General features: G+C 36.6%; 2 protein-coding genes across 12 annotated transcripts in view; both read left to right on the plus strand.

The window, feature by feature from the left end:
- LOC110850936 (muscle calcium channel subunit alpha-1) overlaps positions 1–18,217 on the plus strand; it is a 49,502-nt gene extending 31,285 nt beyond the window's left edge. For 3 of the 10 annotated variants that reach the window (XM_035852843.1, XM_035852845.1, XM_035852844.1), the window contains 23 exons: positions 2,232–2,307; positions 2,795–2,896; positions 5,369–5,456; positions 5,588–5,695; positions 6,012–6,064; positions 6,221–6,367; positions 9,669–9,870; positions 9,982–10,251; positions 10,323–10,406; positions 10,568–10,609; positions 11,217–11,408; positions 11,496–11,598; positions 11,672–11,835; positions 11,898–12,122; positions 13,519–13,723; positions 13,799–13,935; positions 14,013–14,114; positions 14,334–14,417; positions 14,517–14,611; positions 14,686–14,790; positions 16,333–16,571; positions 17,183–17,292; positions 17,368–18,217. In XM_035852843.1, coding sequence (XP_035708736.1) covers positions 2,232–2,307; positions 2,795–2,896; positions 5,369–5,456; positions 5,588–5,695; positions 6,012–6,064; positions 6,221–6,367; positions 9,669–9,870; positions 9,982–10,251; positions 10,323–10,406; positions 10,568–10,609; positions 11,217–11,408; positions 11,496–11,598; positions 11,672–11,835; positions 11,898–12,122; positions 13,519–13,723; positions 13,799–13,935; positions 14,013–14,114; positions 14,334–14,417; positions 14,517–14,611; positions 14,686–14,790; positions 16,333–16,571; positions 17,183–17,292; positions 17,368–17,613 — 3,179 coding nt within the window. In that variant the 3' untranslated portion in view covers positions 17,614–18,217. Of the gene's footprint in view, positions 1–2,231; positions 2,308–2,794; positions 2,897–5,368; positions 5,457–5,587; positions 5,696–6,011; positions 6,065–6,220; positions 6,368–9,668; positions 9,871–9,981; positions 10,252–10,322; positions 10,407–10,567; positions 10,610–11,216; positions 11,409–11,495; positions 11,599–11,671; positions 11,836–11,897; positions 12,123–13,518; positions 13,724–13,798; positions 13,936–14,012; positions 14,115–14,333; positions 14,418–14,516; positions 14,612–14,685; positions 14,791–15,006; positions 15,051–16,332; positions 16,696–17,182; positions 17,293–17,367 lie in introns of those variants that run through there. The other 7 variants (XR_004835131.1, XM_035852849.1, XR_004835132.1 and 4 more) reach the window with 7 other exon arrangements.
- A 2,068-nt stretch (positions 18,218–20,285) lies between these two features.
- LOC110851304 (ankyrin repeat domain-containing protein 13D) lies at positions 20,286–25,138 on the plus strand. 2 transcript variants are annotated; one of them, XM_035852807.1, is made up of 14 exons: positions 20,286–20,960; positions 21,071–21,163; positions 21,276–21,418; positions 21,493–21,634; positions 21,718–21,842; positions 21,938–21,983; positions 22,056–22,087; positions 22,150–22,258; positions 22,351–22,540; positions 22,617–22,860; positions 22,936–23,058; positions 23,175–23,325; positions 23,407–23,776; positions 23,853–25,138. In XM_035852807.1, the coding sequence occupies exons 3-14, from the start codon at positions 21,311–21,313 to the stop codon at positions 24,124–24,126; spliced, it is 1,914 nt and encodes a 637-aa protein (XP_035708700.1). In that variant the 5' UTR covers positions 20,286–20,960; positions 21,071–21,163; positions 21,276–21,310; the 3' UTR covers positions 24,127–25,138. The 2 variants fall into 2 exon arrangements, with proteins under 2 accessions (XP_035708700.1, XP_021954720.1); XM_022099028.2 differs by having other exon boundaries at positions 20,286–21,163.
- Positions 25,139–25,331: the final 193 nt, after the last annotated feature.

Consider the following 25,331-nt stretch of genomic DNA (forward strand, 5'->3'; position numbering starts at 1 on the left):
CCCGTGCACAGAGTCCGGCGAGATCCGTCTTCGCCTGATGGCTCAGCTTGTCGTTGCTGGGACGGGTGTGGCAGGGGGTGTCACCAGGCACGCAGGTGGGGGGTGTGAGTGGACGAGGCTCACAGGGCGAAAAGACTGGGACACACTTGACTTGCCCTGGCACACCCGCGACCCAGATGGGAGAGAGAGAATCCAGTTGCAGAGCGAGAGAGAGACACGTCGTGCACGGTTGGAAGCCAAAGAGGATCTCCTATATATATTATATAATATTATATAATAATAATAATAATAATAATAAATAATAATAAATAATAATTACTAAATAATAATTACTTTCGCTAGCATTAATATAACAATTTTTGGAGAGCATAAGTTCCGCTAAATAATAATTACATAGTCTTAAATAATTGGTGCGTTACGTGCACGGAACACAGGGTTTTTGGTGGTCAGCATTGCTTTAATAAATTGTCGGAATTCGTAATCACTTAAATTCATTTTCAGAACTTCAAGTAAAATCCAGTCGCCAAATGATAGATAAATCTGTAACGATTCATACAATTCAGACAAATTATTGTGTTCCACGTCGTAACGACACACCTGTTTTACAAAACCATGATATTGTAAATTTCGTAAACAGGGGAAAATCAGAAACAAAAGTACATAAAAAACTGAAATTGTATTGACGAGTACCAAAAGAACGTCCCACCACCAAATAAAAAAAATGTATCTTGAAAACCAATTGAAAGGTAATTCGCATACAAGAGATAAGATCTCGTGGTCTTGGGAAAATCCGTAATGCCGTCGATCAAACTTTGCGACTTTACTTCCGTTCTATTTTCATCACATTCATTTTCACTCTGATTTCTCACTCGGGCATAGGCCTTCATAATTGTATCACATTATCAGTGATGCAAAACAATCAGAAATTGATTAAGGTATAAAAGAGTCCACAGATTTCATACAAGTTTAACTTGCCTAATCATTTTAGATGACGTTTTTATTTTGATAATTACCATAAATTTATATAAAAATTGAATATATGTATAACTTCAGCACAAACAATATAAAATGGAAAAACTTGATTTGCTTTCCAAGTCTAAAGCGTTGGTATGTGGAATTTGCTACACATTCGTATATCGTCCAATATATCGAATTGGCTATCAAAATGACCAACACTTTAGGAATGAAAAGTATATTAAGGTTATGTTAAGGTATAATGGGAAATTCCCATTATATTTTGGCCAAAATATAATGGGAATTTCCCATTATATTCCCATTTTCCAATTAGGAAACCTTAATATACTTTTCATTCCTAAAGTGTTGGTAATTTTGATAGCCAATTCGATATATTGGACGATATACGAATGTGTAGCAAATTCCACATACCAACGCCTTAGACTTGGAAAGTAAATTAAGTTTTTCCATTTTATTTTGTTTGTGCTGAAGTTTGTACATATATTCAATTTTTATATAAATTTATGGTAATTAACATAATAAAAGTGTCATCTGTAATCATTAAGCAAATTAAACTTGTATGAAATCTGTGAAATGTTTTATACCGTAATTAATTTCTGATTATTTTGCATCATTGATTATGTTCTACAAGTATGAAGGCCTATGCTCGAGTAAGAAATCCGAGAGAAAATGAATGTGAGGGAAATAGAATGGAAGTAAAGTTTGCTTTCTCCGTCTGATAAAAATCGCCAATTTTTACAACTTTGACCTCAAATATTTTGATAAATTCCAACTAGCGCACAAACTCCTTCAAGTAACGTTGGTTGCATTGACTCAAACTTCATACTTCCAAAATTTCAACTAAATCGGAGGGTTACACTTCACGCCATCGCATTGTGAGATGCCTAATGTAAGATTTCATGGTTCAATATACCGCTGAAATTTGCAGCGTTGATAAAATTCCGAACTCCGAGCCCTGCACTAGCATTCAGTCAGTCACATAGCGTTCCATGTGGTCCTGAACCAACCATCCAAGAAAGAGATGGGTGGGACAGGACTCAAGAACTAACTGAATTGTCCCGATTGTTCATCTCGTTAATCAAAAATTATATTGACACGAGATGTTTTATGGTTGACTACGGATTTTGAAATAAAAGACAATTACCTTTGCCTAAATTATCCACTCACGTGAGGGAGATAGCTCTCAATAATAAGATTGGAATATGCCATACAATTGATGTACAATGATACGCTTTAAACCTGTATTTTCCATGAAGGAGCATTTTGCCGATCAGCCTTCAACCTCTTGGATCTATTGGTGGTTTGTGTCTCTCTGGTTTCGTTCGGATGGAGGTAAGAGAACCATTTTCCGTTCTGTTCATTCCATCAGATTTGAAATATAATAGTACAACGTGATGATATAATATTGGATCTACGCGTCAAGTCAACTGATCACATGGTTTCAAGTACTTATTTACCGTTGTATGTATAAATTTACCTTATAAATGTTCTTTAGTCGACATACATGAGAGCTAACTTTTACCATAACCAAAATGTCCAGCAAGTATTGCATAATTGTGAACCGTCCAACGCCCTGTTTGCCCTTTTACTTATCGAATTTTGTCTTGGTTCCCAATCAACTAAATCGGTGGATGTTCTTGTCTTTCCGAAAAGGACAGTAGTCGGGTGGAGTTTTCCTACATATTTATTTATAACGCGTTCCCTTTCTTCCCACTAGAATTTGTACTGTGAAATTAAATATTTGACGTGCAGTGAGTGGATTTTTTGTGTTGTCTTGTACTCAACTAAAGTTTGTTTTTGGACGATTTGGGATTTTCAGAAGATTTATACAGCTTCTGTGCGAGTCGTATCTGGGCGGAGTGTTAATAAAAGATACGAACTCGTGTGTTCACACTTTCATCCGGTCTCGATCCCACGATTTGTAAGAACTTTCCCAATTCACCTTAACATTCGTTCGTTATTCATTGTTCGTCATTGTCGTTAGCTCACTTGTTGTATGTCACATCTCCTGCACAGAACCATAGCCGTTCACCATTAATTAAACTACTAATTTGTAGTTGGTAGTAGCCCTAGTTGTTCGTGTTCCTTGTTCTTGTTGTCTTGTATTAAACTGTTTTATTAATTCGTGCTACTTTATGACTAATTTTTCATACCTTCGTCCACTAACTCAAGTTCAGATACTCTTTTATGTATCAATTACAACATACTTCACTTGATAAACCAATTTTATAACCACTTACTTTTACAACTACATTGCCTAACAAATATTGAAATACGAACATTTAAACTGCTGCTTTTACTCGTTTTTCACAAGCACTTGGCCAATACTGCTTTTTATTCATGATTTTTTTTGCTGGTGGATAAATATTCATGTGCACAGATATCATTTTTATAACAATCCTCATACATAAAGGAATACCCACACTCATTTCGTTAAGGGAAAAATCGATTAAATCTCTCGAACAATGTCATTGTTCCCCCAAAATTAATCAACTGGAGTTTAATTTAGAGTGATTGAATCCAATTTGGTTTGGTTGCACTCATGCGAACCGAAACTAAAACAATGAGGAATTTGACAATAATGCGCATTAATTTCGGTGAAACCAGTTTCATGTGATTTATAACACTCATTATTGATTCGCATTAATAACTACAATAAATTTTCACGTGTTGTTTCCTATATTTTGAATCAACCGTTTCGCTCAAATTTTTAAATAGGAATACCTCTTTAAATATTGGTAGAATTTATTAATTTCATATTATGCAATTGAGTAAAAGATTGAACAGAGCTAAAACACTCATGCAATGAAATTGAAGCCGTATCACAGATTGAAATTGTGCGTTTGCACTCAACGAACCCATCTTCTTTTCTAAAATACAAATACTGTCATGTGCTGAATTTCTTGTTTCTGAATTAGATCAAACTATAAAGCGCAGTAGAATTGCATAACATTTTAAGTGAAATCCATATTCAGACATTGATTGCCTACCACTTTTCGAGCCATATAGTGCTTGCCAATTATTTACGAGTAGTCTATTGGAATGGAGAGAAAGGTTACATCATCCGACCAGAGTCATACAGATACGAATAAGTGTCTGTTTCTGAGATCTTTTGATACGAATCCCTCCTGCGGCTTCCAAAACCACGGGAGGGATTCGCATCAAAAAATTTCAAAATCCAAACCCAAACCAGAACCAGATCTGAACGGAAATTTGGTTACATAAATGTATGCAGAATGGTCTGGTCAACTGGTCGACTAGGCCGTGTCACGCTTCTTGTGTTCTTTAACCTCACACATAAATCTAAAAATATTTTCATATCTGACCACAAAATCTATGCCAAACTTCCTAACAAATAATAATTCATTGTACGCATTCGGCGTCGGCAACCATAATTTACAAATAAATACTTACAAGCAAATATTTACAAGCATTTAAAAATAGTAGCAAATAAAACAATACGAACAATTCACGTTTACACTACAATTTGCCATTATTTAAACCCAGTATTACAATAGAAATTCAAATTTTATATGAAATGTGACTGAAATGTGCTCGTCTTGCATGATTATGTTCCCTTTTCTCTGTGATCAAATATGTAACCCAGGTTCGTGGTTGAAGTATTGCACCCCTTCCCAATCCATGCCCTTTGACACGACCTCAACATAGATTGTTCATGTATTTTACAAACAAAGGTTTTTTTCCTCTCAGATTTTTTACAACTAGGAAATGTTCATAATTTCTGAAGCTGTTTGAAGTCCAAAGTGCGGAAGAATGTATATTACGCAATTTTAGTAATTGAACCATCCTCTGGCTTTTTATTTAAATTATTATGTAGCTTTTTAAGCATTGTGCTTGATTGGTGTGATATGATAAAGCATCAGTAGTGAAAGAATTGTAGCTGCTGGTTGATCCTATTTAAATTGGCTCCCAACTTATTGCGAATGGTGGTAGTATTATTGTGTGTAGGGCGAATGCAAGTAGTCGTGGTTTGCGAGCATCGATCGATTGCATCTCTTTATGTATACGAGAAGAAAATTTAGTGCTAGTGTTATGCAATTTATATTTATATCCTCGTAGTACTGCTGAATATCTTTACATTTTCATGATACTGTGATGTGGAATGTTACTCTCTTTCAAAATCTTCTTGTGTAAATCTATCTTCAGATATTATTATTTATTGTACTTCCCAACTTCATTTTTACTCAGCTTGTACTCGTACCTTGAGATTTCCTCATCAGACTAATTCCACACTTTTTATATTCTTTTCGTTCATTCACCCAATTTCGTCTCTACACCAACCACCAACGGGCAAATGCAATTCAATCTGATGATGATGATGATCGCTTTTCAATTGACGCTGATGTTTCGCAACGGATGGAAACTTGTGCAGTTCTGGAACGATATCTGTTGTGAAGATCCTCCGAGTACTGCGTGTGCTGAGACCGCTTCGAGCCATCAATCGTGCCAAGGGCCTCAAGGTGAACAAGAGAGATTTATGAGATTAAGTCCATGCTTATGTTTGAGTTTTTGCAGAAAGGGAGCTCCCATCCTGGGTAGATTATTATCATTATATATGAAATGAACTTGGTTTTTTCCTTTGTATTTGCAGCACGTGGTTCAATGTATGATCGTTGCGGTGAAGACGATTGGAAATATCGTCCTTGTTACATGCCTCCTCCAGTTCATGTTTGCCGTAATTGGAGTCCAACTCTTCAAGGTTTGCGCGAATCTCTATCATTAATTGTTACATTATTTCGCAACTTTTATGTAATAATGATGATGATCAGCTTGATTTGGAGAAAGTGCATGTGAAAGGAAATGAAGATTTAGTCTGGTAATTTCTAGTAAATCAGACCAAGTCATCATTAGTTTTTAGTTATGCTGGGAGGATTACATAAAGAATACAAAAGAATATCTCCCATAATGAACTCAGGCTTGGAAAGTAGCAATGGCTGTTTCCTTCCTTCCCGAATTCTTCAGGAAAAGTTGAACATTTCATTTATCTTATTTACATGTCCTTCTACGACTAACAGGGAAACTTATTCAAATGCTCGGATCCATCAAAGATTACGAAGGAGACTTGTCAGTAAGTACAGTATTTCCTTTGACCATTAAGTATCTTCTGATTCTGCAGTAATGATGTGTCGATAATACGGTACACACTGAGTAACTGTGTGTCTGAAGTGGCTGCATGTCTGCAAAATATGTTAGAAAACTTAATTATGATTTGTAAAACTTTCAGGGGGACTTTTGTGGACTATGAGGATGCAGATTTACACCGACCGGTGTACGCTGAACGAGAATGGAAGAATAATGACTTCACATTCGACAACGTGGGCAAAGCTATGCTTAGTCTCTTTGCTATTAGCACGTTTGAAGGATGGCCTCAGTAAGTTCACCCAAAATTGGTCATAAAAAATTAGCAATAAGTTGGTTATATCAAAAATAAACCGTTAGAAAGCATGCAACCAATAGGTGAAAGCAGTCGGGTTATATTTCAGTTCATATTGACATATATATCAAATTTAACAGTTGATGACCTTCTTGTGACCTTTGAGGTCAAAATGGAGGTCACCATTGGATTCGGGGTTAAATTTCAGCTCAAATTGACATATGTATCGAATTTAACAGTTGATGACCGTTTTGACCGTTTTTGACCTTGAAGGGTGTGACCTACAGTATCCATCTTCGAACTCGGCCTGCCCATTGACGTTAGGAGCTTATGTTCAAAATTTCAAGTTTCTATGTCGTTTCGTTCAAGCGTTATCCGATATAACGATCTCAAAAAGGACTTTCACCTCTTAGGAGTAGAAAGTCGGAGGTTACCAGCACCAAATTTCGATGTCCTTTGGATATGTTGTGGGGCTCTATGACCGAAGAAAAAGTGCAGAAGGATTTGACTCTATGGAGCCAATTGTCTCCGCCACACCCACTCAAAGGAGTGAAAGCTGCGAAAATTGCCGCACTAAAATCATCTCCAGAAATCGGGTTTTGCTCAGATTTTGAAAGTATTTACATTTTCTGAGATCATTTTGTGATCTCAGATAGTAGCGCTACTATCTGAGATCACAAAATGATCTCAGAAAATGTAAATACTTTCAAAATCTGAGCAAAACCCGATTTCTGGAGATGATTTTAGTGCGGCAATTTTCGCAGCTTTCACTCCTTTGAGTGGGTGTGGCGGAGACAATTGGCTCCATAGAGTCAAATCCTTCTGCACTTTTTCTTCGGTCATAGAGCCCCACAACATATCCAAAGGACATCGAAATTTGGTGCTGGTAACCTCCGACTTTCTACTCCTAAGAGGTGAAAGTCCTTTTTGAGATCGTTATATCGGATAACGCTTGAACGAAACGACATAGAAACTTGAAATTTTGAACATAAGCTCCTAACGTCAATGGGCAGGCCGAGTTCGAAGATGGATACTGTAGGTCACACCCTTCAAGGTCAAAAACGGTCAAAACGGTCATCAACTGTTAAATTCGATACATATGTCAATTTGAGCTGAAATTTAACCCCGAATCCAATGGTGACCTCCATTTTGACCTCAAAGGTCACAAGAAGGTCATCAACTGTTAAATTTGATATATATGTCAATATGAACTGAAATATAACCCGACTGCTTTCACCTATTGGTTGCATGCTTTCTAACGGTTTATTTTTGATATAACCAACTTATTGCTAATTTTTTATGACCACTTAGAATCCTTCTGCACTTTTTCTACGGTCATAGAGCCCCATGGCCATAACATATCTAAATCGAAATCTGGCGCTGGTAGCCTGCGACCTTCTACTCCTTAATAAGGCATCGCAACAATAGCGCAGAACATAAATGTCCCGGATTTCCCATTCATTGCATAATGTGGAAGGAAAGTAAAGCTCATACAGAAGAGGCATTTGCGCATCCAGTAGCAGTTTAATTTCTCCTACAAACCCAGCTACCACTCCTACAAACCATGCATTTACGTACGTATGTGCTACTTACTGATCAACATATTCCTACCATCACACAGCATTAAAGCGAGAAATGGAAAAGAAAAAGGTTCATTTTGAGGGCAGATCGAGATTGATTCAAAATAAGTGAATCTGAATCTGAGGATCTTTAGACTTCAAGGACTGACTCGACTGAATCTCTGGAACTGAATGGATGAGACGACGACGACGATGGGAGTTTATTTGGGTCTTCTTCTGTGTCGGAATGTCAGGTTGATGTTCATCTTCTTTGCTGCTCCTACTCCTGCTTTTTTCATCTTCTTTCACTTGCTTTCTCCTCTGTAAATTCCTCCCTACCAAACTTGACTAGCAGTGTGTAGCATCAGCGGAGCAGTAAGTTTGCATTGCCGATTTGGGACGGAAGCTACAAATAACTTTTCATTGCTTTCTCCATCGAAAATGCCTTGAATCTTTATCCACCAACGAATCTCTAGGAGTCATTTATTTTCTCTTCGTTATAGCACTTTTCAACAAGAAAATAGAGTTGTCATTTGAATATTAGAGGAAATTTCACAATTTATCATTGCGGGTGAGGTACGTGGTGGGAGGGGATTATACTTTTCACTTTGTTTCACCCTTCTTACTTACTCCCATTTTTTGTTGGTCCACTTATTCAAATGAACTGCATGCAGTGTTCCCCTTGGAAGATTTACAGTTTGATTAACAGTATCCCCAAGTCTGGCATTTCTGCTCAGAGGCAGCAGTTGTTTAATAAAAATGTTAAGGAAGAAGATGAGATGTGGATGAAACTGAATTTGATTGTTGTGTTGTGCTTATTCCACTGGGACTGACATTCACTTCCTTTTTTTGAAGCATATAGAACTTTTTGTGGTTGTTTTTGCCAAAAGAAATTGTTGAATTGTGTATCTGTCTATTGTGTTATGTGCCATTCTGCTGCTGATCTCGCTCCGATTTTCTCGCCCCTTCGATTATGTCTTGTGTCAGTGGGATAAAGATAAGTCAGGATTTTTCTTGCTCCGCATCGCATCCCACTTAGTGCTTGACAACTTTCCAACAATTCAGCGGGCCATAAAGGGATAAAATCGCCAAAATGCATTGTATACGTGGCTGGCTAGCAGCAATAGCAGCAAAAGAGGCAGGAAAAAAAAATCAAGAGAGCGACTTTCCCTTTGCCCGACTTGTTTCTGTTAGTCTACATAAGTACATACTACATACTTCCAGTGGATGTATGTATGTATGCTTGAAAGTGGGGTGCAGTGCTGCAGAGGAGGGTCTAAGGCCGAAGCTGGAGGACCAAGATCTCGAGTTGCAAATGGTGTGACACATATTTTGGTCTGAAACAATGGCATGCTTTTTATGTTCCAGTTGTTACTCACTCGACGTACTAGTCGGCGATGGGTGCTTCAATTTTTAGAGTGTGTACGTATACTTAGTATGTGTGGTAGCCTAATAAATGTATTCCTTGGCCCGGTTGTCGGCACCATTTCGCTCGGCTTTCTCTGGACCTTGTACCTTTCTCTTGCTGGTGAAAGTCGGTTTGGATTTTGGTTTTTGGATCATTGCCCGAACAAAGTTTTCTTGTATATTTATCACACGACATGTAACTGGAGAGGGATTCCGTTACATAACGGGAAGCATATAACTGTCAACATTAGCTTGGTGCATGGGAAAACCTGTTCATCAAGCGAGTCAGTTATAGAGTTGTAAATTTAATAAGTGGCGTTGCTAATTTTCAGAATGCTGTACAACTCGATCGATTCTCATACAGAAGATCACGGACCAATTCACAACTACCGTCCACTTGTGGCTGTCTACTACATCGTCTATATTATCATAATTGCTTTCTTCATGATCAACATTTTCGTGGGTTTCGTTATCGTCACCTTTCAGAATGAGGGGGAACAGGAGTACAAAAATTGCGAACTTGACAAAAACCAGGTTAACTTTCTCTCAACCAAAAAATATCAAATCGACCAACATGCCCACCCACTTGTAAATCTTTCATGCAACATTTCTTTTGACTTTGTGTTCTTGTTTTTGTGTTTGCAGAGAAACTGTATAGAATTTGCTCTAAAGGCGAAACCTGTCCGTCGCTACATTCCTAAGAACCGTTTGCAGTACAAAGTGTGGTGGCTCGTGACTTCGCAACCCTTTGAATACGTTATCTTTATCCTTATCCTTATCAATACTATCACCCTCGCTATGAAGTTTCATGGACAACCGCAGGGATACACACACGCCCTCGATGTTCTTAACATGATCTTCACGGCAGTATTCGCACTAGAATTCGTGCTCAAGTTGGCTGCCTTCAGATTCAAAGTAATTCATGGCAAGATCAAGACGCTTGATTGTTGCATTCTTCTAATTTCTTCCGTTGTTTTTCTTTTCAGAATTATTTTGGTGACGCCTGGAACGTTTTTGATTTTATCATTGTTCTCGGCAGTTTTATTGACATTGTTTACTCGGAAGTTAATGTGAGTTTTTAAGTTTAATTATTATTACTTATTTAATTACGAATCATTCAATATTATTAGAAATATATTATTTTTCACACTTTTTCACACTGTAAAAAAAATCATGTCTCTGAGAACGGACGATGAAAGACACGTTTTAATGTAATGCCACAATTGTTTAGTATCGCGTGAGCAAACAAGCTCAGTGGCTTCGTCCAGGAAAGGTACTGTTACTGGAATTCATACGTAAATATTGCAGAAAGCCTCGCGCAAAGCACGCTTGTTAGTTTGTTGTTGTTAAACAACTAAGTACTTGTACATACATAAGAACTACAGCATGCACAAAGTTTTCATCAAGTTTCTACAACATGAAAAACCATTAATTTCATTAAATATATCCATGTATTTCATTGTAGAATTGTCCAGAGGAAAATTTTGTGTCAATAAATACGAAATGCATCACAGCTTTCCATGTTGCTTCAACTAAAGATGATATTTAGAACAATGGACGATAATAATGGTGATGTATTCTAATCAATGTTAGAACCAGTATTTTGCACTCTTTGTAGTTTTGGTAAAATTGAGCAAGTCTGCATTTATTTGTAAATAACAGAAATCGATGTCAGCATATGTATGTAAAGTAAATTATGTAAGCAGTGTATCAACACGTCTAACACACAATGTCCTCACAATAACTTGCAATATTATCACACTATTATGTAGTCCTGACGAAATTGAAATTAATACCAGTAGAGAATTAATCATAATCGTACGTATCAACAGATATCGTTGCGCAACCGGAAGTTGTAAAACGATTTGTTTGTTTTATAGCCATCCGGAAAGAACATAATTTCCATCAATTTCTTCCGATTGTTCCGAGTCATGAGATTGGTGAAGCTTTTGAGCAAAGGGGAAGGAATTCGGACACTACTCTGGACTTTCATCAAATCCTTCCAAGCACTCCCATACGTCGCCCTTCTCATTGTGATGCTTTTCTTCATCTTTGCCGTTATTGGGATGCAGGCACGAACCTATTAACATATTTGCATATCTATCCAATGACTATGTATTCACTAAACATTTTATAATCTGGTTATTGTCATGTTCCAGGTCTTTGGGAAAATTCGGCTTAATGACGACACAGAAATTACAAGAAACAATAATTTTCAAACATTCCCTCAAGCTGTCCTTGTTTTATTTCGGGCTGCAACAGGTTAGGAATCTTAAAAAAATTATTCATCAGTAAATTTTAACTAATTAAAAAACGATCAATTGTTCTTGATTAGGAGAGTCATGGCAAGAAATTATGCTTGCGTGCTCGGCCAGACCGTCCGTCCTTTGCCATAATGCTGAAGTTGACCCATTGACGAACATCACATCGACGGAGACATGTGGGACGGATTTTGCAGTTCCTTACTTTATTTCATTCTACTTCTTGTGTTCATTTCTGGTACGTAGTTAATCAAAACCATTCCCTGATTATGATGATGTATAAGGATTTGCATCTTGCAGATAATTAACCTGTTTGTTGCCGTTATCATGGACAATTTCGACTACTTGACAAGAGATTGGTCCATTTTGGGACCACATCATTTGGATGAGTTTGTTAGACTGTGGTCAGAATATGACCCCGACGCCAAAGGACGTATAAAGCATGTAGATGTTGTAACACTTCTTCGTAAGATATCACCTCCACTTGGATTTGGCAAGTTGTGTCCCCACAGAGTGGCTTGCAAAGTAGGCAAAGATGATACTTATTTATTGCCTGATTTACTAAGGACGGGAATACTACATACAACCTTAAGGGAACCTTAAGTACTGTCACATCTTGATTTCCTTTCGGATGGATTCCATATAAATAGGACGGCATACCTATATTTATGCCGTCCTATTTTCATGCTATACTGGAGGGACCCACAGGGTCCCTCCCAGATGAAATTTTTTCCAGTTTTCTAAAAAGCATAAAATCTCGAACGAGGTAGGGAAAACTTATTTTGTTGAATATGTACAAGCTGACGATACAACTGTCCAAAATTGTTTGGAACTTGGAAAAATAAAATGTAGCCAAGAATTATGAAAAATACATAAAATAGACTAGCATTGGTCATTATATCTTTTTTCGTGAAAAATTGTGAGTTTCAATTTTTGAAAATTTTCGCCCATTTTGTTGTAATAAGAAAAATATTATTTTTTGAAAACTTTTTTACACTGCTTAAATAAAAGAAGTTTAACATTTAAACTTTGTTAAAATTCAAATACAATACGAAATTCAAATGTAGAAAATTTTGCAGATTTTCGCAATTTGAAATAAAATTGGCTAATGTTTGCATGTGTTTTTTGCCTATTGGTGATCAGCATGAAATTGCGGACAGATGTATAATTTATAAACTTGATTTCATTATTCCGAAGGCTGTTATCCATGTTAGAAACATCTGAAAAATTGCACATTGTGGTGCAGATTTCGCCTAATATTTTGCAAAACGTGATTTTGCACCGTATGTCATAATGCAAAGTTTTAGTTACACTAAATTATCTATTAATTAAGACCATCCGAAAGGAAATCAAGATGTAACAGTGCTTAAGGTCTTGTTAGATTTGAATGTCCTTCAGAATTGTGTAGATTCTTATGAAAATGGTCAGTGGTTAAGCTTCATGAGGGATGTATATTAAGGCCGTGACAACCCCTCAAAGGCGTGAATAACACGAAAAACTGTCTAAAAAGTCCAATTTGTTTCAGAAATCCAAGATAGTGATAAATAGTTGCTTCATCATATCCAATTTGGATATGAGATGGTATTGGATAATCCAATACTATGCAATCTCAATTTTCAAATTTTGATTTTTTTCATGACAGAAATTTTTGAAAAATATAAAAAAGACGAGTTTGATATATGATATCAAGAAACTATTCTCTAAGAATAAGAAACTCCAAAAATTTTTAAAATCTGAGCAAATTAGAGTTGTGATTAATAAGAAATAAGGCTCATGGAGCATGGTGTTACTATTTTCATAAAATGCTACATAATGAAAAGAGGACCTCAAAATCTATTAGTGCAAATATGAAGTGCTCCCGTCCAAAGAGTATTTAGTGATTACATGCATTTATGAATGTGATCATCATCTATCATTACAGAGACTCGTATCGATGAATATGCCTTTAAACAGCGATGGAACTGTCATGTTTAACGCCACGCTATTTGCCGTAGTGAGAACATCCCTAAAAATTAAGACGGATGGGAATATTGATGAAGCAAACGCAGAATTGAGGAATGTTATTAAGAAAATTTGGAAAAGAACAAGCCCAAAATTGTTGGACCAGGTTGTTCCTCCGCCTGGAGGTACAGCAACTCTATTTCAACTCTTAATTCTAAAATTTTGAAAGAAATTAAACGAAAATATTTTGTGTCTGGCAGTGGATGACGAAATCACCGTTGGAAAATTTTACGCGACATTTCTCATTCAGGATTATTTTAGACGGTTTCGAAAAAGGAAAGCAGAGCTTCAAAAAGAAGATGGAGATAAAGAGTCTCAAAATACCGTGACATTAACTGTACGTTATTGCATTCGCTTCAATGTTATCTTCAACTTCTAAAGGCATAGATGTAAATTTATTTTGAATTTTACTAGGCTGGCCTAAGGACCCTTCATGAAGCGGGTCCTGAACTTCAGCGTGCTATTTCCGGGAATTTAGAAGAGCTTATTAACGATGACCCTGAACCAATGCACAGAGTTAGAAAATATTACAATTTACTTAATTAGGCTTCCCAATTCCTTTTAATTTGAGCATATAATAAGTATTTACTTAATATTTAAAAATTGCCAATGTGAATATTTTCAAAAACATTGATTATGCATTATGAATGACTTCACACACTTTCACACACATTTTCTTCAGTTACAATTTTTCACACACTGATTATTATTATAACGCACATTATACTTTTGCAGAGAAATCACTCATTATTTGGCTCAATGTGGTCATCGCTTCGTAGAAAGAATGTAGGTCAAGACAATGCAATGAAGCACACTAAAGTAAGTTTTGCACCTCTGACCACTGCACTTTTCTATCATAACAAAATTGTAAATATCATGGGCCTAAACGTATCTACAAACTTGCTCCTTGTTATTTAGATCCCATTAGTGACCCCAGAACTCGGTGGGGCATCAACAAATCACATTTCCTCGTCACAAAAAAACCTTGCACCGTCATTTATGAACGAGATGATGTGCGTAAAATTATTCGCCTTTAACAACCATGTTTTTGTAATAGTTTAATTTGTTTTCTGTCATTTAAAATCAGATCGTCAAGCATAAATGGTGATGACGTCGGCATTCCAATGAGACCACTGAGGGTCTCCTCAATTTCTGCAGGACCTGCAACGTACCTTGCCCACGGGTATAGCGAGTAAGTTATAGCTAATTATTTAAATACATGGTACAAGCATAGTTGTTCCCCTACAATTGACCAGTTGTTTGCTATTCCCTTCCCCATAAATTTTGAGACTAAATAATAATTCATAACACTATTCGACACGTATTATTCCATTAGTGTTATAAAATATTGTTACACAATTTTTATTTTTTTATTTTAGTAATTTGGTTATTCGTTAATAAAATTTAGGAAAGATGAAACCCTTGTTTCCCAACCAGTTTTAGGAAAACGGGGTAAGACGTTGATGGTGTAAACGGCGGATGATAAATGTGTCTTCGTACAATTAATAACCAGGGTATTCCGACCCAGGGTTTTATTGGGTTGGGTTTTTTGGGTTTTAATGGGTTTTAATGGGTTGTTAATGAATAAACCCCAACGGGTTTTACCATGTTAAATGGGTTTTATTTGGGTTTTAATGGGTTTTATTAGGGTTTTAATGGGTTTTAACTGTGTTTTAGCTTAAAACTATATTCTAAAAGCTGAAAACAGCTGTCATACATTAGTCGAAGTTGTTTGATGGCAGCTAAGTAGTTTATTTGATTAATACTGTAAGTTTTGAAAACCAGGAATAAATCAGGGACATCCCTTACCATTACAGGTTTCAAGTGACAAAAAATACACAAAAATAATTTGGGAACGAGGTATGTTTAACTGATCATACATAATTTAATACATTTTGCGATCATAATTAATACTTTTTTTTCCCGAATACTTCCTCTCATCTCAGCGAATAAATTAAACAAAATACTATAGTATTTTTAGCCCGAGTCAGGGCTTATTTAATTTAGTTTTTTAAAATGTTTCAACCCGATCTTAATTATCACGGTGATATAATATCACCTCTTGAAAGTACTTTATTATGAGCAAAAGAGTATATCTGTAAAAAGCACTTATTATATTCTCGATCGTAATACATACGTGCTTTGTGCTTTCGTTGTTCATAAGTACTCGATTTTTTCCAGAATTGATAATACACGTTAAGATCGCATTGAAACATTAAATTTTAAAAACCTTTAAACAACTTGGATTTCATTATGATGAGAGGAAGTATTCGAGAAAAAGGTAATATATGTAATTATGGTCTCATAAAGTATTAAACTATGATCAGTTAAATAGGACCCTTTCGAAACGGATACAAATTCTAACATGGACAAGGGGGATTTGCATATTAACTGAAATTGGATTGCAATAGTTGTGAAAATTGTTGGTCAATTTACTTATGTAAAACCTAATAAAACCCAATAAAACCCATAAAACTCAAAAAACCCATTAAAACCCCTGGGTCGTTACTTTTTGAATAAAACCCTGGGTTTTTCCGAACCCTGTTAATAACTTTCTTCTATCATCTTTTGTTCTACTCTTAATGTCGTACTTTTTGTTTTTATTTCTGTTTGCATCATCATTTTTATTACAAATATTTTACATATCACATCGATTATGTTTGTAACGTAGTTTGGTAATTCCGTGAATTTGACATGTTTGACGCGTGATCTAACCACTTTTTGACTTCTATAGCTCACATTTAGGCCTGGATTGCCACCTTTGGCGTCCCTTCCTTCAATCACCCTCACTCACGGTGGCAGAGGGACTACAATCAACAAATGTTCAAGCGTTAGCGTTGGCCGGCTTTACTAACGTCTTTAATCTGAGCATGACCACTTCTGGTATTCGACCACAAGTTCATCACCACTTTCCCATCCCCAGACTGAATATTCCGCAGTCCATAAGTGCTGACGAACTTGCTCCCAAGAGAGGTTTGATTGAAAAGTACTAACATTCCTCCCAGCACCCACCACTCTCTTCTGTCTTTCTGTCTCTCCTCTCTCTCTCTTTGCGTCGCTATGAATCTCTCTCTCTATCAATGTTCAGCTACATACAGTAAATCCAACGTTTTTTATCAAATACTTTTCTTCTTGATACATACATAATGCCAGCCATTCTGCTCTTCACAGCTTTTTGTAGGCGTTTTGGACTCACCGAATTAACATTAAATGTTTGGAAACTTTAACCTTTTATCTGCCTTTTATAACTTTTATTTGGTCATTCTTGCCAAATTTGGCACTGCTTATTTTAACCATCCTATTAGGCACTATGTAGATCTGCATACAGTTGATGGTGGCGTCTTTAAGTATTTGGCCAGCAGCAACAGCGATACCATTGCAATTGGTGTCAATAGTCATCACCTAGATTACACCTAGAAATTTATGTTACCTTTCCATAGAAAGATAAAAGCTCATCTATAGATCTCTCTTTTCTGTCTTAAATGTATGCGTTAACTGCTTTGAATGAGCCATCTTGAATGTATCTTTAGATTGTGATGAAGGTCCATAAATTAATTAATTTACTGGTTTTGGATTACGTACAGTCACTCCAATACTCTATAACGGTGGGTTGAGAGAGAATCTTACTCCTGGAGATCCTAAGGCGTTGTCACTACCTGAAGTTGTCGGCTCTGCGGATAGCTTAGTAGTCAGGGTAAAAGTATACAATTTTATTATCAGCAAAAATAATTATAATTAAATATACATAAATTTTAAAATTATTCCTTAGATTTTGAAGCAACAAGGTCTCCTAAAATACAGCAACGATCCAGAATTTGTTCGCTATACGTCTACCGAGATGCAGGAAGCGCTTGAAATGACGCGAGAAGAAATGGACCGTGCTGCACATCGATTATTGTTGGAAGAACAAACTTCAGCAGCCCCGATAAAATTGCCAAACTTTAAAAATGAAGAGCTGGATCTGGACCTGGATGAGGACACTGATACTGAAGAAAGTAACCTAGATCAGCCATAACTACTTACATATATAAATCCGTGACGAAGGGTCATTTATCTTACAATATATTTTGCATTTTTGCATTTTTGCAAACTTTTTGACATATTTAATATAGATTTTCCTCTAACGTAACTTTCCGATATGTCAGAGAAAGAAGGGAAAAAGAGAAAACAGTGATAAATGATAATAAGATTATAGTCAGTAGTGCAATTTATTACCAAAGTAAGAATATCTAACTCAGAGTATTTCCTCTTTTGCAACGGACACTCGTATCAATCCGTCATTTGTCGTTGCAATTTTTGATGCCAAAACCTGTACTAGTGAAGAGAAGGGAGTATTCTATTTTATCTTATTCAATTTATTCTCGTGTTCAATAACTCAAGCATTGTGAATGAAATGTCTTATTACATTACTGTTCCCAGCAAAATACATTCACATTATGAACTATATTCTACCTAGGTAATTAATTAGTATGTACGTTTCTCTCCATCTCATTTTTTCCAACTCGGGCTGAACTGAGCTTGACATGTTCAATTTTGTAATATTGATAACACGATTGTGAAAAAGGAGCAGATTATAACGAAGAAATAATAAAAAATGTTAATTATAATCGTGACAGAAACATTTGACAGTTCCTGCTCGACTACTTACTATGCATGAGTAACACCATGAATTTTTCTCCATTTTATTCCTGTCAAGATATTTTATTCTAAATTTGGCGAAAGTAGAACTAACGTAAGCACGTACGTACGTACATCTGTAAACGAGTGAAATCAAGCAAACTATTCATGGCATTCTCGGATTTCTTCAAACGCAACAAGTTTATTTGAATCATTTTGTAAATGCATGAATATTTAGGATGCTTTGTTGTAGGTAACGAGCTCTGATGGGAGAACACTCCTCAGAGAAAGGAATGAAATTATGTGTAGCGAGAGAGTCGTGCCGTCCTCGGCTCACTTTCACCTTTCACATGCATGCACTACTGGCTACGTATTATTAGCAACATGGCGTATAAGAATACACCATCAATACTTGACTACTTATGTATAGAACCATGTGAAGTCAAGCAGCAGCCTCTTTAAGAGTCAAAAAGTAGCAAAAAAAGTAACGGTAATGGTGAGGTTTGTACCAAAATATTCAAAAGAAAGGGTAAAAGTTCAACTCCTTTATAGTATTGTCACATTTGAGGTAAAGTAGAAAATGAGAACAGCACTGCCGGTTTCGTTCAATCACAGCATCAAACATTTCCCAAACTTAATAATAACCACACAAGATTGTCTACGTGCGTGTGGGATTGGCAGAAAAATTGGTATCTGGCAACTTCAATCATGACATTTACTTGTGCTTTCTCCGGGACTTGAATTTGTACACGCATGTCTTGCAGAACCACAAAATATATGTATGTCACGGCCATCTTCAGACAAGCTAAATTCTAAATCCTAAGGTGAAGAAGCCATACATAGATTCAGATTATATATGGAGAAAGGAGGAAATTGGGGAAGATGACACCTAATAGTAGTTGCCTTCGTATGTAGAATATCCATTTGGAGATGCACATGCAAACTATTCAGCCCATACATACATATGTCAATAATAAGCGAAGCCTCATCAGTGAACAAAGTGTAAACCCCAGGTACACATGAATCATATCAAGTTATGCCTCGTTGGAACTTTCACCACTCATTTCCTTCACATTATCTATTTATTCATTATGCAGGATAATCAGGGAGAGCATTATAAGTAATTCCACCCTTCTCCTCAGAGCAGATTGACTTGACTGGCCTACTTCCTCCCGTCGTCGTAGGCTGAGCAACAGAGTGGGTGAGATGCGTCGCCATGATACCGTCAATGCCAGCTAAACCAGGAAGATTATTCATGTATGTAGCTTTAAACATTGTGTGCACATTCGTCGGCATGCAGGGAAAGCATGATGAGAAAGATGAGACCGTGGCGATATGCATAGCGACGAGCGAATGGTTGTTGTCCAAGTAGGAAAAAGGACAAATTTCGACCGACCTTCTCTAGCAAACCCACGCACTCTCATCTTCTCCACTCGTTGACAGCAGCCCCATCGCAACAAGGACAACGAAAACCACGAGCCGAGTAAATATGTTATTATTATTACTGCCTCTCCGTTGATCACTTTCCCATCCCATCTAATTGTCTCAAAAAGGAGGATCCCCTTAATTGCTCTTGCTTTCCTCCTTTACATATCCCACATGATGCACACGCAGATACGTGAAACTTTCTATTTGGTTCGTCTAAACTAGAGAAAGCGGAAAGGAGGAAAACCCAATTAAACCAACATCACTCACTCGACTGAATGAATACGTCCGTAAGTATATGTATCCTTTCCAAAATTTGTTACGATTTTTGAATAGATACACAATTTGTGCACAGAATGCTTTCCTTAACGAGATTCCCGATACATTACATGTCGCAAGGATATCTTTCGTTAGAATACCTATTTTGATGTCCTCATTTCATTGTCCCTCTTGAACCTTGATTATCTCTCTCCTTTCACCACCTACGTACCTCCAGGAATCTCAAATCTCAACCAAAAGACGGAGAGAGGAGAGCAAGCAACAGGGTCTTGACTACTGCTGGGGGTCGGAGAAAGTATGAAAACCTGATGCTCAGCTCATTTTTCGGGTAGTGTTGCCCACGACTTTCTCCCACCACACCGCCAACTCTCAATCACGAAATCTGCCTGCTCTCTCCCCTCGCCAACCATCAGTTTTCGGTCAACTTTCTCCTCCGCCTTTTCACTTTTAATACTATTCCATCGTCATCCCGATTTCGGTTGGTGGTCGGTGCGGGTGGGTGGATGACAGGATTATCCTCACCTTCAGTGTACTGGGAGATAATAGCTGTTGTAAACTGGGCGAGATAAATTAGTGGGCTGATTCATTCATTCTGAGCGACGACCCTCACTCCCTGAAGCTCTGCACTCTCAATATACGTTTATGTACTAGATAAATAATATAGCAACTAACTAACTACACACTGTTAAAGTGGGTAATAATAAATCTGGTTTGTAGAGCAAACAAAAAGTCTGATCAACGTTCCAAGAGTCACAAAATTTTGTGCATCTAAAATTAGGACAGCTTTTGATTGAGAGAGAAAAAGAGGAGTCACGTTTTTTTAGATAAAGTGATTCATTCCGGTGGTGGTGTTTGTATGCAGTTTTGAATATATGAACGATAGTCACGATATTATTAACTTGGTGTAGTCAGTGATACATATTTTACATTCGTAGAGAGAGGAGATAGTTTATGGGAAGGTTTCTTGGAAGGTTATCTAGTTGGTTATCATTGCACATGTCAGCCTGTTTATCAAAAGCAATAAACTTTGTTCACATCACAGTAAGTACACAGTGCACAGGCACAACATAATAGCCACCAACGCAAAGCAGCAGCTGATGAGTACTGTTGACAGCAGAACTTTAATTTCCCTGCTTGGTGCTTATTAATAGGTTATTAAGACTATGGTGAGAGAGTTATAACAAATTAATTGTTGAGAAACGCACGTAATTGGAGGATTTTGCGTCATTTTAATTGAGTTTTTGGTAAGTTGTTTGAATTGTGTTTATAATATTGTTCACAAAGTAAATTTGTAGAATGTATTTTGAGTCACTTTTGATTTGACCAGTTATGACTATGACTTGATTTGATTTATAGTTGAAATATTCCACCCATCCCCCTATTGCATAATTATGGAGATCTCGAAAGATACGATTCAGCAAAATTTCCCGTTGCACAAGTTAGTTTGGGAAAATAAAGCCTTCGAGTTAGAGAGAATGCTGGTTGCAAAGGACTTTCAGGTAATAAAGTGAACTTATTAAAAATTTGGGACGGAATCGGGTTAAAGTTAAAGTTTAATTTGTCGGCTTTTTAGGTAGCTGAAGAAATTGAAAAATTGGATCCAAGGGGGAGAACACCACTCTTACTTGCAGTCGCTCTTGGCCACAAGGAGGCAACGCAAGTACTTTTGAAAAATAATGCTTCTGCCCAATTTGAGCACAGTTCAGGATGGAACGGTGAGTAAAATGGGCATGCTGTTATAGATTTTAAAAACGCAAATGCAAGCCAAAGTTCAATTCTATGCATTGGTCATTTCCAGTACTGCATGAGGCTACGTGTCGAGCAGATCCAGATCTTATAAGATTGGTACTTGAACACAAAGATGCTCAGAAACAGAGTAAACGAAGCAGTATGGTTCCTGATCTCTTGAGACGACTAGCGGATGTAAGTAATTCAGGGAACTATGTTTTATGCCGCCTTTCTTCGTCGCAGTATTTGCCAACAACTAAATTATATATGTTTTTTTAACTCAATATTAGGCTCCCGACTTTTATGTCGAAATCAAGTTTGAGCTTTCCAGTTGGAGTAAGTTTCAATAGGCATTAAGAATTATGTTTTATGGTGATTTATTACATTTATTGTTAATATTAATTCTAGTGCCCTTTATTGGGAGTGTTGTTCCACAACAGGTAAAGTGACTCTAAAATCTATTGTCAATGAGTGCACTAAATTCTTCCCTTTGCTCACACAGGTCCATAGAGTGTACAAAATGGGTTCAAAAGTCAGAGTCGACACGTGTGTTTTGGAAGGCGAAACCCCAGACTGGTCAAATTCTGTGACCGTGATTTTTCAAGTATTTGGTACGCAATGATATGCGCACATAAAAATTAGGTTGAACTACGTATTTCTTAATACAATATGTACTAATATTTCTGAAATTAAATCATTACAGGTGACACTGTTAGGATGCTTGAAATTTATCATGCTACGCAACAAGGATTTAGTAACATTATTTTATCAGGAAAAAATCAAAACAATGTTGTTGTTCCTGACAGCCTTTTGTACGAAAGAACTATTTCGCATAGACTCTCGCGTCCAGCAATGATTGCTTATGTTGATTTAGAGAAGATTGAGTTCGAAAGGTACGTAGATATGCACTTGATCATATAATTGCTCATCAACAATGAGTGAAATACTTGTTGTTTATATACATTACAGAAACAAGACTGTCTGGGGTTGGGGGAGTGATAAAACAGAGGTGGTCAACAACTATGAGTGCAAAGTTTTCAGCGCATCAAATGTTGAATTTGTTACTAAGTTGCGAACGGAACATTTGAGCGAATCTGAAAAAGATTCCGCAACGAACAAGGGTTATTCCAAGTCCCAACTTCACAAAATGTTACACACCTTTGGATCCACTGAAACTACAGAATTAACTCAGGGAGCAGCTGCTGCGGCGCATGTTAGTTAATTTAATATATTTGGACACTAAAAATACAAATAAAATAGTTCATTCTAAAATATTGCAACTTTACAGGGAGCAACGTCTTTAAATCATGACGAAATAACAATGGAGCAGTATTTTGACTCAAAGTGTGATCTTGATGGCCGTGACATTGGTCGCTCTAAAGAAGTTAGAAAGAAGATAAATAAATTCAAGGTTTGGATTATCATTTATAATTATAACATTACTAACTATTTGCTCCGCAACACCCATCGAAATGTCGTGTGCGAATAATAATATATGAAAATTATCCTGATCTTGTTTTTTTACAGGCACAAGTTTGGCTGTCTGAAGATTACCCTGTGAACTTACAGGAACAAATTATGCCCATTATTGATATTATGGCGCTCTCGAACACCATGTTTAGTAAGCTTAAACAATTCATTCAGATGCAAATTCCTGCTGGCTTCCCCGTCAAAATAGGTATGATGAAGATGACTTAACTTAACTTGAAATGAGAGTTTTAAAATATACAATGAATATTATTTTTGTTTTTTTGTACAGAAATACCATTGTTTCACGTGGTCAACGGACGTGTCACTTTCCACAACGTGTTTTCTACAGAGTCTCGGGTGGCTGGAGTATCCTACATTAAGGAAGAAGAAACTGGAAGGTTGTCATGTGTGCTTGATGGCGACTTATTTGAACCCCCTCCGCATTATCATATCAAAATGGTTACTCATTTGGCTCCAATCAACCCTTCGGATGACGACCTTTTTAGTTGGACCATGCCAGATGAGGAGAATGATGAACAGAGTAGAGATCAGGGTAAGATGGTTGATATCTACGAGGCACTAAATGCTCCCAGATCACTCACCAAGGATTCGACTCATACTACTCCAGATTCTGACGCAGAAGAACAACTGCTTCAGCGGTTAGTGTAATTACTAACTTTTGTATTTGCAGTTGTCGGCATTGAACTTAATACTGAAAATAATCTGTGTGTGCAGAGCAATTGAAGAAAGCTTAATGATGGCCCGATTACAAGAAAATCCTTCTTGGAGACCGTCCACTGAAAGTCGTCCGGTGCCAGTAGTGTCAGTTACTCCTGGGTCCCCAGCTTCAGGACATGTGGCAACCGGTATGCAAAGAACGAATAGTCTGGAAGAGTTGCAAGCAGTTCTCGATTTGTCACGACGGGAAACAGACGAAGAAAATCGTCTCCGACTCGAAGAAGATGAAGCTTTAAGGAAAGTTTTAGAACTGTCCCTTCGAGAACAATGAAACACTACTTTCAATTGTCCTTCGCATCTTTTAAAGTAATTATCAAGTTATTAATAGGATCCATTTTAAATTTTAGTCATCCAGTTGTTTCCAGTCATCATATTATTGCGGTTCACGAACAGATTTAAGGTGCAAGTTCAATTACTATTGTTATTCATTAAGTCGCTGGTACATAAATCAGTTAGCACAAATGTACGAAATCCTACTCCATTGTATGAGGTTTTTAAGCAACTGTTTGGATTTTTGAACTTTTGTGTTGTGGTTCATGAATGTTTTAATTTAAATATACATGTATATTTATATGTTTCACAGTATTATTTAAAAAATCACATGCAGGTATATTATTTGATGTTAAAATTCGTCCATTGCTTATTCCTTGTATTTAAACATTAACATTTCCATATTATTATATTATACTTCATCGATTATATCATGTGGCATTTCTTGAGCTTTTCGTAATCTGAATCTCCTATTCATCCTGTAAAACTAAGCTGATGTGTTAACAATATCTTTTAATTTAATAGATAATATCATTACTTAATTGAACCTCGCCAAACCGATTTTGCAAGTCACTCTATTTAGCAATTAAATGGTGACTAACTACAACTCCCACCAGGCAGGATCCGTATCTTATAACAATTAAATGTATGTAGGTTCCCTCATCAATAAAGTGATTCCAATAGGTTCAAAAGCTATGAAATATTTACAATGAATGAGGAAACTCACTCAATCCATGTCGCGTTTCTACATATGTACATGGTTTGGACTATCTACTTGCCACGCTTTGAAACATACAGTTCCACAACAATTCTACGTATTACAAAGAAGCTATACTTATTTAAACTGGTGGTGCTACATATATATAATCATGCTAACATTATAATGTTTATATGTTATTCTAAATTTTAACTAGTCTCTGCTTTTATTTACAAACGAAAAACTGAATAAAAGAATTGAATAAATGTTAACAATTTATGCATATTAATGCATAAATGAAGTAACATTCCACATATTTCTCTGCATTCAGTTCATTATAGGATTAACTAAATTCAAGTAAATCCCAAGAAATCTTCATATCTGCTACGACAGGGTAGATAAGCGATACTAAAATATGCGGTCGTCCTCTCATTCTAGTCCAGCCACACAGTCGTATCTCCTCCCATCTTACTATCGACTAGACCCGTATCCGCACTGATTTATTCTAA

Source organism: Folsomia candida, unplaced genomic scaffold, assembly GCF_002217175.1.
Source record: "Folsomia candida strain VU population unplaced genomic scaffold, ASM221717v1 Fcan01_Sc006, whole genome shotgun sequence".
Lineage (NCBI taxonomy): Eukaryota > Metazoa > Arthropoda > Collembola > Entomobryomorpha > Isotomidae > Folsomia > Folsomia candida.

Bases quoted from the DNA above. Each gene is read 5' to 3' on its own strand.
- LOC110851304 (XM_022099028.2), top strand. From the start codon at position 21,311: ATGGAGATCTCGAAAGATACGATTCAGCAAAATTTCCCGTTGCACAAG. The intron at 21,635-21,717 runs GTGAGTAAAATG...GGTCATTTCCAG, and splicing joins GCACAGTTCAGGATGGAACG to TACTGCATGAGGCTACGTGT. The intron at 22,861-22,935 runs GTTAGTTAATTT...GCAACTTTACAG, and splicing joins GAGCAGCTGCTGCGGCGCAT to GGAGCAACGTCTTTAAATCA.